This window comes from Giraffa tippelskirchi, chromosome 3, assembly GCF_054371585.1.
Source record: "Giraffa tippelskirchi isolate mGirTip1 chromosome 3, T2T-mGirTip1v1.2.pri, whole genome shotgun sequence".
Classification (NCBI taxonomy): domain Eukaryota; kingdom Metazoa; phylum Chordata; class Mammalia; order Artiodactyla; family Giraffidae; genus Giraffa; species Giraffa tippelskirchi.
This window is the reverse complement of record NC_137277.1, coordinates 113767501-113781673: the sequence shown is the minus strand read 5'-3', so window position 1 is coordinate 113781673 and position 14173 is coordinate 113767501. Positions and strand designations below refer to the sequence as shown.

At 35.6% G+C, this 14173-nt stretch overlaps 1 protein-coding gene across 43 annotated transcripts in view; it reads right to left on the bottom strand.

Moving 5' to 3' along the window:
• Window positions 1-4735: 4735 nt before the first annotated feature.
• The window catches only part of QTMAN (queuosine-tRNA mannosyltransferase), a 425074-nt gene continuing 415636 nt past the window's right edge, over window positions 4736-14173 (bottom strand). For 42 of the 43 annotated variants that reach the window (XM_081581735.1, XM_081581746.1, XM_081581770.1 and 39 more), the window contains 3 exons: window positions 11653-11723; window positions 10859-10950; window positions 4736-5865 (listed from right to left, as the gene is read on the bottom strand). In XM_081581735.1, coding sequence (XP_081437861.1) covers window positions 5782-5865; window positions 10859-10950; window positions 11653-11723 — 247 coding nt within the window. In that variant the 3' untranslated portion in view covers window positions 4736-5781. The remainder of the gene's footprint in view (window positions 5866-10858; window positions 10951-11652; window positions 11724-14173) is intronic. The other variant, XM_081581750.1, reaches the window with a different exon arrangement.

Below are 14173 nucleotides of genomic sequence, written 5' to 3'. Positions count from 1 at the left end.
TCAGCCCGCAGTTTCCTCACATCTAAAATGGGGAGGTTACAAACACAAATGCTTTACCAGGAGGGCCAGGGAAGTTACATGATGTGTAAGTCCTACAGAGTGTTAAGACCACAGGGAGTGGCAAGGGCCTGGGATGGGATGTAGAGACCCAATGCTTCCCTACCGATATAATAATAGTCATAATAAAAATAGTTAAAATATGAGCAAAACTACAGGGTCTCTCATGCCCCTTCTTCTACCAACTATGTGTGTGGGCCACCTCCTGCTGCCCTTTGCCTGGTGAGGGGAGAAAGAATAGGGAACCAGAGGTCCCAGTGAGTCATCAACACTGAACTTGGTGCTTCCTGAAAGGCAGGTAGGTGACAATGACATTGTCCTGTGCAGAGAAAGGCTTATACAAAGACAAACAAAACATCTTTCTGTTTCTATAAGGCAGTCTGGCTCCTACATAAGCCTTAACATGATGCCTTAATTTTCTCTCTTGTGAAATGGTGATGGAAACATTACATTTTCAGATATAAAGGACTTCAGATTCCTTGAGAAAAGTGTTACGTAAGTATTTCCAGTAGAAATCCCATCTTCCAGCATTCCATCTTGGGTCTGCTATTTAAATGCAGTAACTAACATGACAGTACACATTTTAGATTATCTTCTGTGTGCCTGCATGCTAAGTCACTTCAGTCACGTTCAATTTCTGCCACCCTATAGAATGTAGCCCGCCAGGCTCCTCTCTCCATGGGATTCTCCAGGCAAGAATACTGGAGTGGGATGCCATGCCCTCCTCCAGGCAATCTTCTCGACCCAGGAATTGAACCTGCATCTCTTCCAACTCCTGCATTGCAGGTGAATTTTTTACTGCTGAGCCACCAGGGGAAGTACCAGATTATCTCTTGGGAAACATCAATTCTTTGTATCAGTTTATGGGAACCATGAAGAACCTGTCCTAGGGTTGAAAGTTATTACCACAGAGATATGGGAGAGAAAAAGAAATCACTAAGGTGGTGCTAGGTGCTGGGAGGACCCCAGAAGGCACTGACCCCCAAATTCCAAATTAGGAAAATGGGCCACAGGATGTGGGGATTCTGGACATACGTAACTCACGTGCAGCTAGGGCATCCCAAAGATACTTGGAGGATTCCTTTTTAATGGGATGATGACAGTGAAAGCCTTTGTCTTAAAGAGGAAAGGGGACAAGTAAGTGCAGGAAGTGGGCAGAGCGGTTAGCAGCTCAGACAGCTCTGTGCCCTACCACAAAGCTCTGAATTTTTCAAGATAAAAAAGACCAGCTCATATAATAACTTCCTCCACCTTCCTTTCTTTACTCTTCAAAAAGGAGTTTCTGGAGCCCTACTTTTCCATTTTCTATTTGTAACGCTACACACATTAGTCAGAAACGGTGATCATTAGCCCCAGGAAAAAGGAACCCACAGACAGTCAAGTTCGACTTCCTTCATAGTATGGGTTTGGGTTGTTTCAGGGTCAAGGTTAAGTGCTTGGATCCCAGTAAGCCAAGGAAAATCTTCTCATGCAAAACTGGTGTTGAGGGCAGTTTCTTTTACTGTTTAAAGGAAAATGGTTTCCTGACTCCATTCATCAACTGAGAAACGTTAAGGATGGCGTGGTAGCAGAGTATTATAGCTCCTATATTACACATGGTAACCAAAATATCTACAGCTCCTATCAAAATGTAGATCCAATAATAACATTTAAGACATACAAAAAGTCATAAAGGGTAGAAATAAGACTTTGTGTGCTATGACCCAGCTTAAGAAATAAACCATTTCTTAAGGTACTGCACCTTTCCCAGTTATGTGTCTAATCTTCCTACCATCACTCCTCTGAAGCATGTAAATTAACACATGTGAAACGAATCACCAGTCCAGGTTCGATGCATGATACAGGGTGCTTGGGGCTGGTGCACCGAGATGACCCAGAGGGATGGGATGGGGAGGGAGGTGGGAGGGGGGTTCTGGAAGGGGAACACATGTACACCCATGGCGGATTCATGTCAATGTATGGCAAAACTAATACAATACTGTAAAGTAAAAAATAGATTAAAAAAAAAAACCCATTATTGTAAATTTGGTGCTAAGTCCCAAGTTTTCTGTTATACTTTAAGCACACAGGTACATATCTTTGAGCATCCTGTAGAATTGTTTACATAGTTTAAAAACTTTCCCAATTACATTTTAATGAATAATTGTGAGGGGAGGGCATATTATAGCAGCACTAGTCGTTGTACATCTCGATTCACATTTTAAAATGAAATTTGTTTTCCAGTTTTCCACTGAAACAGAAAGGCACTTAGGGTGACACCTGTCAATAGTCAATAGAAGAATAAAACTCATAGAATATGTCAACATTAAAAGACAGCATGGACTCTCATTTGAAAACTGATTCTCTCATCCACAGAAAGTAGCTTGAGACTGAAATGAAAATTTTTTTTGTGGCTCATAATATTTCTGGGTAGCAGATGCTTTCTCAAAAACAGATTTTACTTTTAAAAATATCAAATATAATTAACACCTTCAACATAAAACGAAATCTTTGCTTCCAGATGCATTTCAAGGTGTTGAAGTGAATTTGTACAGCCCTCTATGGCTGAGTTTTCACTGACTTACTGATTGTGCTGCCATCTTTACGTGGCAAGTTCGAAGAACTGAGAGCTGGAGCAGGACATTTAAACTTAACCATATCTGAAGGGTGCTTGTTAAACCAGGTGCATTTTGGGAAAGGTCTTTTGACCTATTCCCAATTAACCTGGTATAAATAAGTATATTGAAAACTAGGTGCTCTTCTGTTTATTACAGAAACACCTTGCCAGAAACACAGGTTAGGTAAATTCGGGACAAGCATCCTGAACACTGTGTCAGAGTTGATAATGGGCAGACTTTTAAAGACATTTAAGATTAAAATCGGTTTAATGATTAAAAGAGAACAAAATGAACAGAATTGAATGTTTAAAAAAAAACAAAAATTTTCAACATCCATACTCAAAATAAGAAATAATGGGAGTGTCTGCTCTCTTTAGTGAAAGTGAAGAAAGCAGGGGGCTTCCCAGGTGGTGCTAGTGGTAAAGAATTCGCCTGCCAATGCAGGAGACTTGAGAGAGGAGGGTTCGATCCCTGCCTGGGTCGGGAAGATGCCCTGGAGGAGGACAAGGCAACCCACTCCAGGATTCTTGTCCAGAGAATCTCATGGACAGAGGAGCCTGAAGGGCTACAGTCCATAGGGTTGCAGCGAGTTAGACATGATTGAAGTGACTTAGCACAGCACAAGGAAAGCAGGAAGTAAACAATCAGCTTGTACTGTCGATTTTCCTCTGACATCAACAAAATACGGGTTAAGTGAATAACCCTCCATGCCACCATATCATGGCTGTTGAAAAGCACATGTGCACATACACACACAGATACAGTTATCTTTTCAAATGTTATGAATTATACATTTACAAGACTTTTTATGGCTTACTTGCACTAGTACCAAATCCAACAGTATAGTTTTAAGAAATGACCACTTTATTGCAAATTTTTATTCCAGAAGTAATGCTGGCACAGCTAAAGCCAAAATTTGATTTGAGTTTATGGGTGTAGAAAAACATCTCTGTACACAGGTAACTTGCAATATTGTGTTTGCCAAAATCAGGCAAATATTTAAGTGTTTCAGATGCACTATCTGAATGGTAATTACTGTTGTTTTCCCATGAATTAGTGAGAAAAGTATATATGGATAGTTGTGCATATAATACACGATTCACTATGAAATGTGAGCTCATCATTTTCAGGATAGTAGGACATAATGAAGTAAGCACTGTCTCTTGGCTGTGAGAGTATAATATTGTTTTGAGAGACATCATCTATAACACGGCACCTTTCTATCTGAATCATCCCTTTAGATGCTAAACCTTGCCCAGAAGAGTCTAAAAACCTCTTAGGCCTTTTTATATTAGCTTTTGCATTCAAAAGGAACATAACCGATAGATTCCAAGTTTCATAGTCTCATACCAGAAGGGACTTCTCAAATAATTCCTGAGCCGTTTGTTTTATGGGCTAATTTGTCCAGTGCCTTCTCAGAATGGGAGGAGGACTCAAACCCAGTGCTGTGATGTCCATCATACATAGGGCTCTCACACTTGTCAGGGAGGACTCTGTGCAGAGATAGAACCTGTTGTTTCTGCTTCTTACTCTCCCTGCTTTTAAATTCCTTGGCCTCCTGGGCCTTGAACTGCTGCTTTTTCTGATCTGCAAGACTGCCTCTATCTAGAGGGCTCTACCTTGATCTATTTCCTGCTTATACTTTTGCTACCTGTCAAATGGGTCCTATCAGACTTTTGAACCAGTGTCCCCTCTGTCTCAGATGCCTGCTAAACAACTTAGTCCTTCTAAAATCCAAAGAGCCAGGCTTGGCCCTTGTCTACCCCCTTCTCCCTGGCTGCTCCTCACTTTGCAGCTTATAGAAGTTATTCATTTCAAAAGCTAGGAGAGTTACAATTTACCTGTCAGTAAACAGAAGATGGTTTATCAACAGACTTTACCTTAATGACTACAAATGTTTACCTCCTGCTTTCCAGAATGCAAAGAAAATCTTGGAAATGTCATAATATCTCACAAACATTTGCAAAACAGATCCTTGTTCATGGTGAAAAGAAACAATTGTATTCGTTGTCTCTGACACAAGGAAAGTGTTCAGAGAGAAACATACAGATAGATGTACAGACTTACATGGAAATGAGATATGTTAATTAAAAATTGCAGTGGGCACTTTATTAAAAATTTATTTTACAATCTAGCCGTTCAAAATATCTTGACATTAACAAATACACCAGCCTGACTATTGGAATCATAAGTGATTTATCTTGAGAATATATTTGTAGCTGGATGCAAATATTTTTGACAAATATTTATATCAAAATTACTGGTTTTGTAAGAAGTATTTTTATTTCTCTATTTTTACCCCTGGAAAAAATTAAAACAAATATCTCTGTGTTCATTTTATGGGCAAGATAGCCCCACTTAGTGTATTTCCCATGTTTGTCTGAATTACAGCTGTTTATCTTGCAACTTTCTTTAAGATAAATTAAATGCAAATGTAACTCTTTGAATCATGGGAATACCTGCCAGACTCCTTATTAATACCTTCACTTAAAACTCTGGTGCCAGGGAGTCATTAATTTGCTAAAAGAAAAGTGCTAAAGCAGCTCTTTGCCCACAAACAATTCCGAGATGGCTGCCCAATTAGTCAGTAGCATTCTGATCCTACTTTCAGGCCCTGTGGCCCTCTGAGGACACAAGAAGGCTCCGATGATAACCTGGCAACCTAGGTAGAAGCCCAGCCAAGTGAGAGCGTTTGAAGCTGCAGTTTGGCTGCCATCGCGTCGGCGAAAAGAAAGAATTCAGGCACCATGTCATCCAGTACAAAGGATAAAAACGGATTCAACCGGAAATTCAATGTGGCACCACATATGGGATACATGAGTGCGGTTATACAACAGGCCACATATTTTTTTTGAACAGTCTCCTCCATGTGATGCCGAGGACATGTGTAACCATCATAACGTCTCTAGGAATCTGTATTTAATTTGAGTTGGGGTGGTGGCAGGGATTGGAGATCTGAAGCCGCCACAGGTTTGTGGCAGATGGCTCTGTGTCAGCTATGACAAGCAGCCAGGCTCAGCTTCCTCTGCAGATTTTCTTTTCTCTCTGATCAGGTAAATATGGGCACACTCTGGAAAGTTCTACAGATTCTGCCTTAGGCTGCAAGTTTGTGACTTAGCCCCATCTGTCACAAATCTTCCCTAGGTTCTGCTGTAAGCAGAGACCTGAATTTACCATGTAGGGCTGCCCAAGAAAAAGGAGCCATTTCACCCTGTAAGGGGGAGGGAGAGAAGAGAAAGCAATGAAGAAGCATTAACAACCCGAAAGACTAAAGCATGCTGAAAATTCATATTGCACATTTGCATAACTTACGTCAATTAGCTTTCAAAAAGCCACCAAGTAAATGGTTCTCAAGTTTCATCACCTCAGGAAATCCCAGTTTCTGATTGGCTTAAAGTGTAACTATATTTTCAACCATTGTGGAAAGCTGCCCCCCCAACCCTGCTTTTTTTTTTTTTTTGCAAATGGGTATATTATACTGCACACAAATTTCCTGGTTTATGTTATGGATGACAGCTATTAGAAGTTTATCATCCAACTTTTAACTTTTCTAAACATAAGATACACAACACTCTTAATACATGTTTTTTGTGAATGTGAACTTTACTTTTAAGTGGTGAAGGCACAAGAGAAATGCCATTACTATTAGGTGGAATTTATAAAGCACTTCAAGTTTACAAACGGGTTTATATTCATTATTTCATTATAGCAGGACCTCAGGGGGAAAATGCTATTAAGAATTAAGAAAAAAAGAATTCTTCCAAGTTTATAGATGAATCATATAGAGGCCAAGAAGTTCACCTAGAGCCAGGCTACAAATTAGTAGCAGAGAAAGAGAAGCAGCCAAAACCTCTAACTGATCTTAATCATCCCGAGTATATCTATTGTGCTAAAGATTTTTTGCTTGCATTTTACTTAGACAAATCAAAGGAAAACCAAGCCAAACAAAATCAAGGAAAGAAGTTAAGAAAGAGAGGGAAGAGTAACGGGGAGGGAAGGAGAGAGATTGAGATGGATCATTTGCCTTAGATTGTGCTGGTGCAATTGAGAGGTTTTTGAAGTTCTAAAAATGTCATGAGCTTTTAAGTTTTCATTTTTTAAGGAAAAAGTAATGACTTTGGAGGCGTGTTAATACTAGGAGCACCACCTTATTCACATCTAGAGTATAAGCTCAAATTAAAAGGGGACTATAAAGTGACCAGTCTCTTGAAGGAAACTTAAAGTGGCTTGGCTGTGGTTCGGGGAGATATAACCTGATATAATTAAGACAACCGCAAATGGCTTTTCTGGGCTCTGAGTCTGAACTGTAAGCTTAATCACTCTTTGGAATCACTTTTAGGCAGAAATCTGAAAATTATCCTCTCCTCCAAATAACAGCAGGTTATAAAGGTTTCTGGAATGTGAAAGAACTTGAAGAGGGGAACAAAATAAAAATCAGCTGCTATCATCTGAAAAAACTTAAACTACAGTTTACCCTCGTAAAGCAAAGGAAGGATGGCATCTCTCTCTTTTTTTAACACAGAATATCACTCAATTTATAAATAAAAATAAATGAAAAATAGGGTGGGAATGAAAACCTACTGTTAGTCCTGGCAGTATATATTTTATACAACTACCCCATTTGTACTCTTGTGCTATTTTCAACACTGGTAACAAGGGGGTGAACAGAAATTTGCCTCTAAAGCATTTTAAAATCTAATGATCAAAGGCTCTCTAAAAGCATAAAGTACTGATCTCAAATAATTGTAGGGAATTTTCAGTAAGTAAATTCCCATTGTCAAAATGAGATCAAAAAAAATATAACTTCCCGGTATGAGACTTACTTGGGTTGTAAAAGGAAGGCCTATGTTACTGTCAGAAGTTAATCCTTGCTGATTACTTTATGATTATTTCTAGAATCTTGTGTTCAAGAGTCATAAAAGAGCTCCTTATTACAGATGAAGTGAAACCTACTTTACCTCTGTGGCAAGTGTGTGGCTGCTGGGTGTAACCTACTTAGAAAGGGACGTGTCCTGTAAGTACAAGAAACCTGCAGTCCAATAGCTGAGCCTAGGAGCAAACTTTTTAAGAAATGGCTTTAGATTTTTAAAAAATTCAGAACAGGGTTTTAAGTGTTAAAAATAATTAAGAAATGTGATTTCTGCATGCATTTCTCTAAATATCTTAAGTAAAATGTCTGTGTGTGAGAGAGAGAAGGAGCACACTTGCATGCACACAAGGAATTTAAACATTTCAAGTCTGAAACCATTTCAGGTGAGAAGTCATGGGCATGGAGTTTTGTAGCAGAAAGAGTCACTTTAAGAAAAAAAAAGGTATCAAATTCTGTTTCTGCTTTTCAGTTACTAGCATTCTGTTTCAAATCCTGCTTCAAGTTATAGCCCCCAAACTCTCACTCATATTGAAAGTATAATATCTCATGTGAGAAAAAAGCCAAGTGTTAGTAGCCTTATTCTAGTCATTAAATTTCTAAGTGTGAATCCATATGAAAAATCCTATCCTAAAGTGAACTCTACATGATAAGTAGTTGAGATGATTTTAAAATGTAAACTTTTAACAACAAAAAAAAAGAGTAAGGTGTAAAAATGTAAAAGGAGCAAATTAGAGAATTCAGTGACTTTCTATCCTTTTAGATCTTAGAAGCATATGTTTTTAAAAGCAAAACAGCACTGTCCAATGGAATAAATTTAAAAAGAAAACCTCAATACTCTCTGTATAATATACACAAAAGTCTCTTCCATTGCCTAAGAAAAGTACAGAGCTGCCTTGGGGAAAATAATTCTCTGACATTTAGTGAGGGCAAATGTTACCTGAAATGTGAATATTTATAAAACGTAAGGTAAAAAAATAATAGTATAATGTGTTAAATCTTAATGATAAAGTTATAGCTGGAATTCCTTTTCTGTTTTAGATCTGTGGTCCTTGTGATTTTTATCAGTTTGTCCTGGCAACTGCATTATAAAGCTCTTGATTATTTCTAATTCCTGGGCTAACTTACTCATTTTTGAGATTAATTTTTGCATACAATGTCATCAAGATCTATGAATGAGGATATATATCAATGTGTATAATAAATTTGTAAGAAAAAAATCCATGTTAAAAAGTACATAAAATGAATAATATATAGAAATCTTATAAATGCTTATGCATGAAACACTAATTTCTTAAACTGAGTTGGCCCATTTTAGGATGCATAGACTAGTAATAAATGTAAACCATAGTAACATGAACAAATATTTAAGGTATATGCTATTTTTTAAGCTATAGGAAGAACAATTTGGTATATTGATAGCATACCACTAAGTTGACATTCCTTCAGAGTTTTTCCAGAAGCTCTTGGTAAAAGAAATAATTAGAGCTATGTTATGGCAATAGCCATATTAAAATATTTCAGTTGGAGATGTGTTTTTTATTGTAACTCTAAGCAACCTGTTGCAGTAACTTTTGAAATGGTTAAATATTTGCAGATCCAAAATAAAAGGGATGATAATGCCTACCTGGAAGCAAAATTAAAAATGGATAAATTCTGATGGTGGAAATACAATTTAAAAATGCTTCACCATTCTCACCACAAGATCAAAACATTTTTTCTCCCATTTTTTTTTTTTTTTTGGTACCTCTGTGAGATGACGGGTGATAACTAAAACTTGTGGTGGTAATCACTAATCATTTCAAAATATATGCCCATCACTATGCTGCACACCTCACACTTATACAGTGCAGTAAGTCAATTATATCTCAATAAAACTGAAAAAAATTGCCCAAAAATTCACCAGAAGGAAAAAAAAATCAATAATCTGATGGTAAACTCACTAAAAAAATAGCTTTGTATCATATGTAGAAGATGAACCTATTTGTATTAATACGTATTATTCTATTTCTTCAATTCCATAATCTGTATATTTTGATAGTCTGGTATGTGGGAAACTACTAAATTAACATTTTACCCAAACAAGACCATGACTGAACTTTCAAAATGAGGAAATCTGGATGTAAACCTTGGAAGACTGTTTTCTCTTTGAAGCTTCCTACAAATACGATACAATCGTATTGACTGAAGGAGTAATACTGAAGCCTGGAATTGTTCAGTCAGCATTTTAAACTATTATGAGCTACCTTCTGAACCATTGCCAAGTTAATAGACAATGAAAGATAATGAGCTTGAAATTGGGTGTTAAATTGCATTTTTGGTTCTCTCCCTTTTTCTTGAAGTTTAACTGTTTCCTGCAGAAACAAAGTCATATTTTGATGTATCACTATGTAAATATGTATGTATCTGAGGCCATGACAAGGGAAAGGAGAGGAAAAAAGGCAGCGGGCTGTATTTCATGTAGAAAGGATATATATTAACATAGGAAAATTAAAATATGCTGGATTATAAAGCTGCTAGATTGTAAAGTATACTGAATTTATGTAAAATGAAGATGCTACATTCAAAGAATATAAAAAGGTATATTACTCATGGCCTAGAGCCACCTTCACAACTCATAAAGCAGATTTATCCCAGTTCAATTACCTGGACTTTTAGGAGAGTCTCTCTGTTGTTATTCCAACAATGTAAAATTCTTGATTCAAACAAGGGAAAAAAAATAACGAATGAAGGGACTGAATGATGATGCTATTTAAACTCTTTTCCTTTTGCCTCTGTCATTCAGAGAGGAGACTGACAGTTGAATTCTAAACTAACTGAGGGTTTTAATGTAATTTTACTAAACTAGACAAAGGAAACGTTTGATTCTCGAAATTATCTTTAAAGTATTTAAAAAATGAACACCAAATTTCACGAATGTCATTCACCTGAATTTTTGAGGACTGAAGATTTCATTACAATGGGAAGAAAGGCTTATCCTCATTAGTATAATTGTAGAATCTTTCCTTTTACTTCCTTTTAAACTAATGAGTTACATTAATCCAGGTTCATTTTTATAAGCCTCTTGGGGCTAAATGTAAAGGACAGTCATCTTAGAAAACAATAAATTAAAAAAAAGCATGTACCATGCATTAAGTGCACGTATTTCATAAGACCTAGGTTAATACAACTGGCATCCAGTTTAATTAATCCTTGTTAGTGTAACAACTAATATCCCTCCCTAGCATGTTTCCTTTAAACATTAGTATGTTAATTAAATGTTTTTTTTTTTTTTTAAGATTTTTCTTTGTACTTCAATATGGCATTTATACCACGTAAATCTCTTCTCAATAACTACCTTATAGAGATGTTTTCTTGTAATATCTGGTCTCTTGCAGAAATTCTGGAGCCTTTTTGAAAGCTGTTCAGGTGTAGAATACAGATATTCAGCTGCAGGAAAAACAGATACATTTTTAATGAAACAAAAACCTCAAAGCACACACTCGATATTAGTCACTTTACTAATTAAAAATGCATATTGCTCTGTGCCGCCTCGTGTTTTACATTATTTAAGCATGATTTTATAAGGTTACCTCAGCTCACAAGGATGTTTAATGCTAAATAAGACTGTGTAGTTGTGCTGTTTAGACATCTCCTTTGGGTGATTAAAATACATTATTCTAATGTAACACAATGCATATGTGATATATTTAGTGATGAGAATTTTTTCAAAGAACAAGTATGATAGCCGTATGTACTCTGTACAACAGTTGCATATTATTAACTAGTCAATTGTTGAAATAATTTGGTGTGACTTTCAGTCCTCAATTTTTCTCTGTGTATATCATTAAAAAAAATCTGTAAGCAATTGCAGCAACGCTGACCTGCTTATAAAAATCCATCATTATGGGATGTGTATGCTAACAATGAAGAATGCTATTTGAAAACTTGCTTTTTTGTTATCTTAAAAGAACAGATGGTAAATATAAGCTTACTCTAATGTATTAAAACACATAAAATTTTCCTTAACACTAACATGTTGACTTGCCAAATAAACAATTGCTCCTGCCTAAGTTTATTTTCAAACTTTCTAATTTAGCATGAATCATGTAGTAAATTTCAACAAAGACAAAAGTACATTAAAGCAGCTACCTGGAAATATTTCGGGATAAACCAAATCTTTGGGACAAAGTGGGTAACACCCACAATACACAGCTTCCAACCTAAAGAAAATTTAGAAAGAGGATAAAAATATATTAAAAAGACATTACCGTTATAGCCAGAAAGTGGTTTTGTTTGCTAAGTTAACAGTATGAGCCCAGAGTTAGCTGGGATGAAAAACATGGTCGGCAGTGCAGTCCTAAAAGCCAAAGTTGCTCTTTTAAAAGATTTTATTGATCATATATGAATTTCATAGAACAGAACCAACAGCATATGTTTTGTTCACTGAATTAATCAAAGCGCAGCTCTGCATTTTTTTTTTTTTGTTTTTAAAATACTGTTTAACACATTTTATAATCAGCAGATAAACACATGTAACAACATGGTAAAGTATGGACAGCTTTTCTTAATAATGCTGCAAAGGCCCAGAATGTTCATTTTTCAAAATGTTTAAATAAAACAGCAAATACTTAACTTTAACACTCTAGACGTAGAAATCTTCGAGGCACTTTTAAAAACATCAGAGAAAAAATTTACAATCTGTTGTGATGGGTCATTTTCATTTTAAGTTAAAGCTTCAAAATAGTTTGTTATTAGGTAGGATGTAAAACTATTTCCCTGTTTTACTGAAAAAAACTCTCATTAAGATTACCTTAATAAGTATTTTGCTTTCTGGACTGGAAAGTCAGCTCAGTTTCCATTTTATCCAAAAAAGAATACTCTTATTATTAAACAAAGGAACAAGAGAAGTTTCACTCTGTGAGAGGATTTCCCTAAGGACCAACTATAGGAAGTTTTTCTTCATGTCCTAGCGTTAAGGGTTAAGTAGAAGAAAGGTATTGCTCTTCAGTGATTGTGTTAGTCCTGCATAATGGCTATTGATCTGACATATAATAAACCTTAAAGATACCACTGTAATTTCTGTTGGCTAGGAATTATGCAGTGAAATTCAAAACACTCTTTAAAATATGTTTATTTTATGAGAAACTTTGAATTGCATCCAAAATGTTGACCAAAGGCGGAATTTTATTTTGAACTGCAGATTTTTTTCAACCCAAGAATAGTTTGAAGTTATGTCAATGTTTACCTTGTTTATTTACAGTGACAAAGTACATGCAATTTAAGCTGTTTTTAAGTGGGTGATGTTTTCCCTATTTTATAACTGAAATTAGTTTAAATGAAAAGTATTTACTTTGAGCTGCAAAGTTTGGAAAAATACTGTGTTCAAAGTTCTGCTTGCGAACTGCTAGCAGTTTTAAGATAACATAGTGGAAAGGCATAGGGTCTAGTTACTAACGATTAATTTCAAAATCCAAACTAACATCTAATATTTATTTTCTTTACATACATAGGGTATGTGTAGAAATTCTTATCGTAAGCACAGCTATAAACTGCACTGTGACTGCATTATAAAACATTCACAAAAGTTTTGAGCACATAAACTGGGGATATTCTTTATGAACCAAACGAAAATATGCACTTTATCTGAAGACACTCAGTTTTAAAATGCTGTGCCAATCGAAAAGCAAATACATATGAACATTCTCTTATAATTACATAAAATCAAAAGAGTGAAGTCACAGGCATTTCAGAAAGTGCACATGTTATCTGCTTTTTAATAATGGATTTGAATTAGAGTGTTCTGTTCCCCGAAAGAAAACTGCAGGCCAAGTTACATTTTGAGTCATCGTATGAGCATGTACTCTGCCATTTCCAAAAAACCGCTGCTAATTAAAATACAGTGAGAGAGGAATGACATTATTTGATTTAGGAAGAAAAAATTTTCAAACTTAGGTTCCACTATTTGTTTGTAAATTACCTTATCCATGGCTTTATTTCATCAAGAAAAAATACAACAACCACTTTTGGGTATAATTTTGACTTCTAAAATATTATACCTTATTATACACGTTATTTATATCAGGACTGTGTATTAAAACATATTAAATTTGTCACAATATTTTAAAAGAAATTTGTAAAATTTCTTCTCATAAGTTTCCCATATTTTGCTATTTTGAAGAAAATTATCATCTCATGATAATAATACAATTATTCATCATTTCAATTCTTATGCACTACCAGTTAAATAATAAATAGGGTTCCAATTGATCTATTGTTAAAATGACTAGCAAATGACCTTTTTATTCCAATTAACAAATCATCTGCTAAATCTATGAATCTTAATATTCAGATCTATTCACTTCAATTCATACAATTTATCTGCAAATAGTTGTTGGGCTTTTGATTCTAAATATAATTAGCTGATAATTTTGCTTGGCTGAATTACTTTTCTGGAGGGCCTGCAAAGGCTCTCAGTCGCATTATCTAGCAATAATGAATCTGATAGGTGAAATTTTTTACTGTAATGAGGATGAGACACAGTTGTGACACCTGAGTCTACTAATAACAGAAGACTGCTAATTATCGACAGCACTTTTTTGTGTGATGCAAGGAGAAAAAAAATCCCTCATTATTAAAAAATAAAAAGTTACAATTATAAGTGACACCGGAG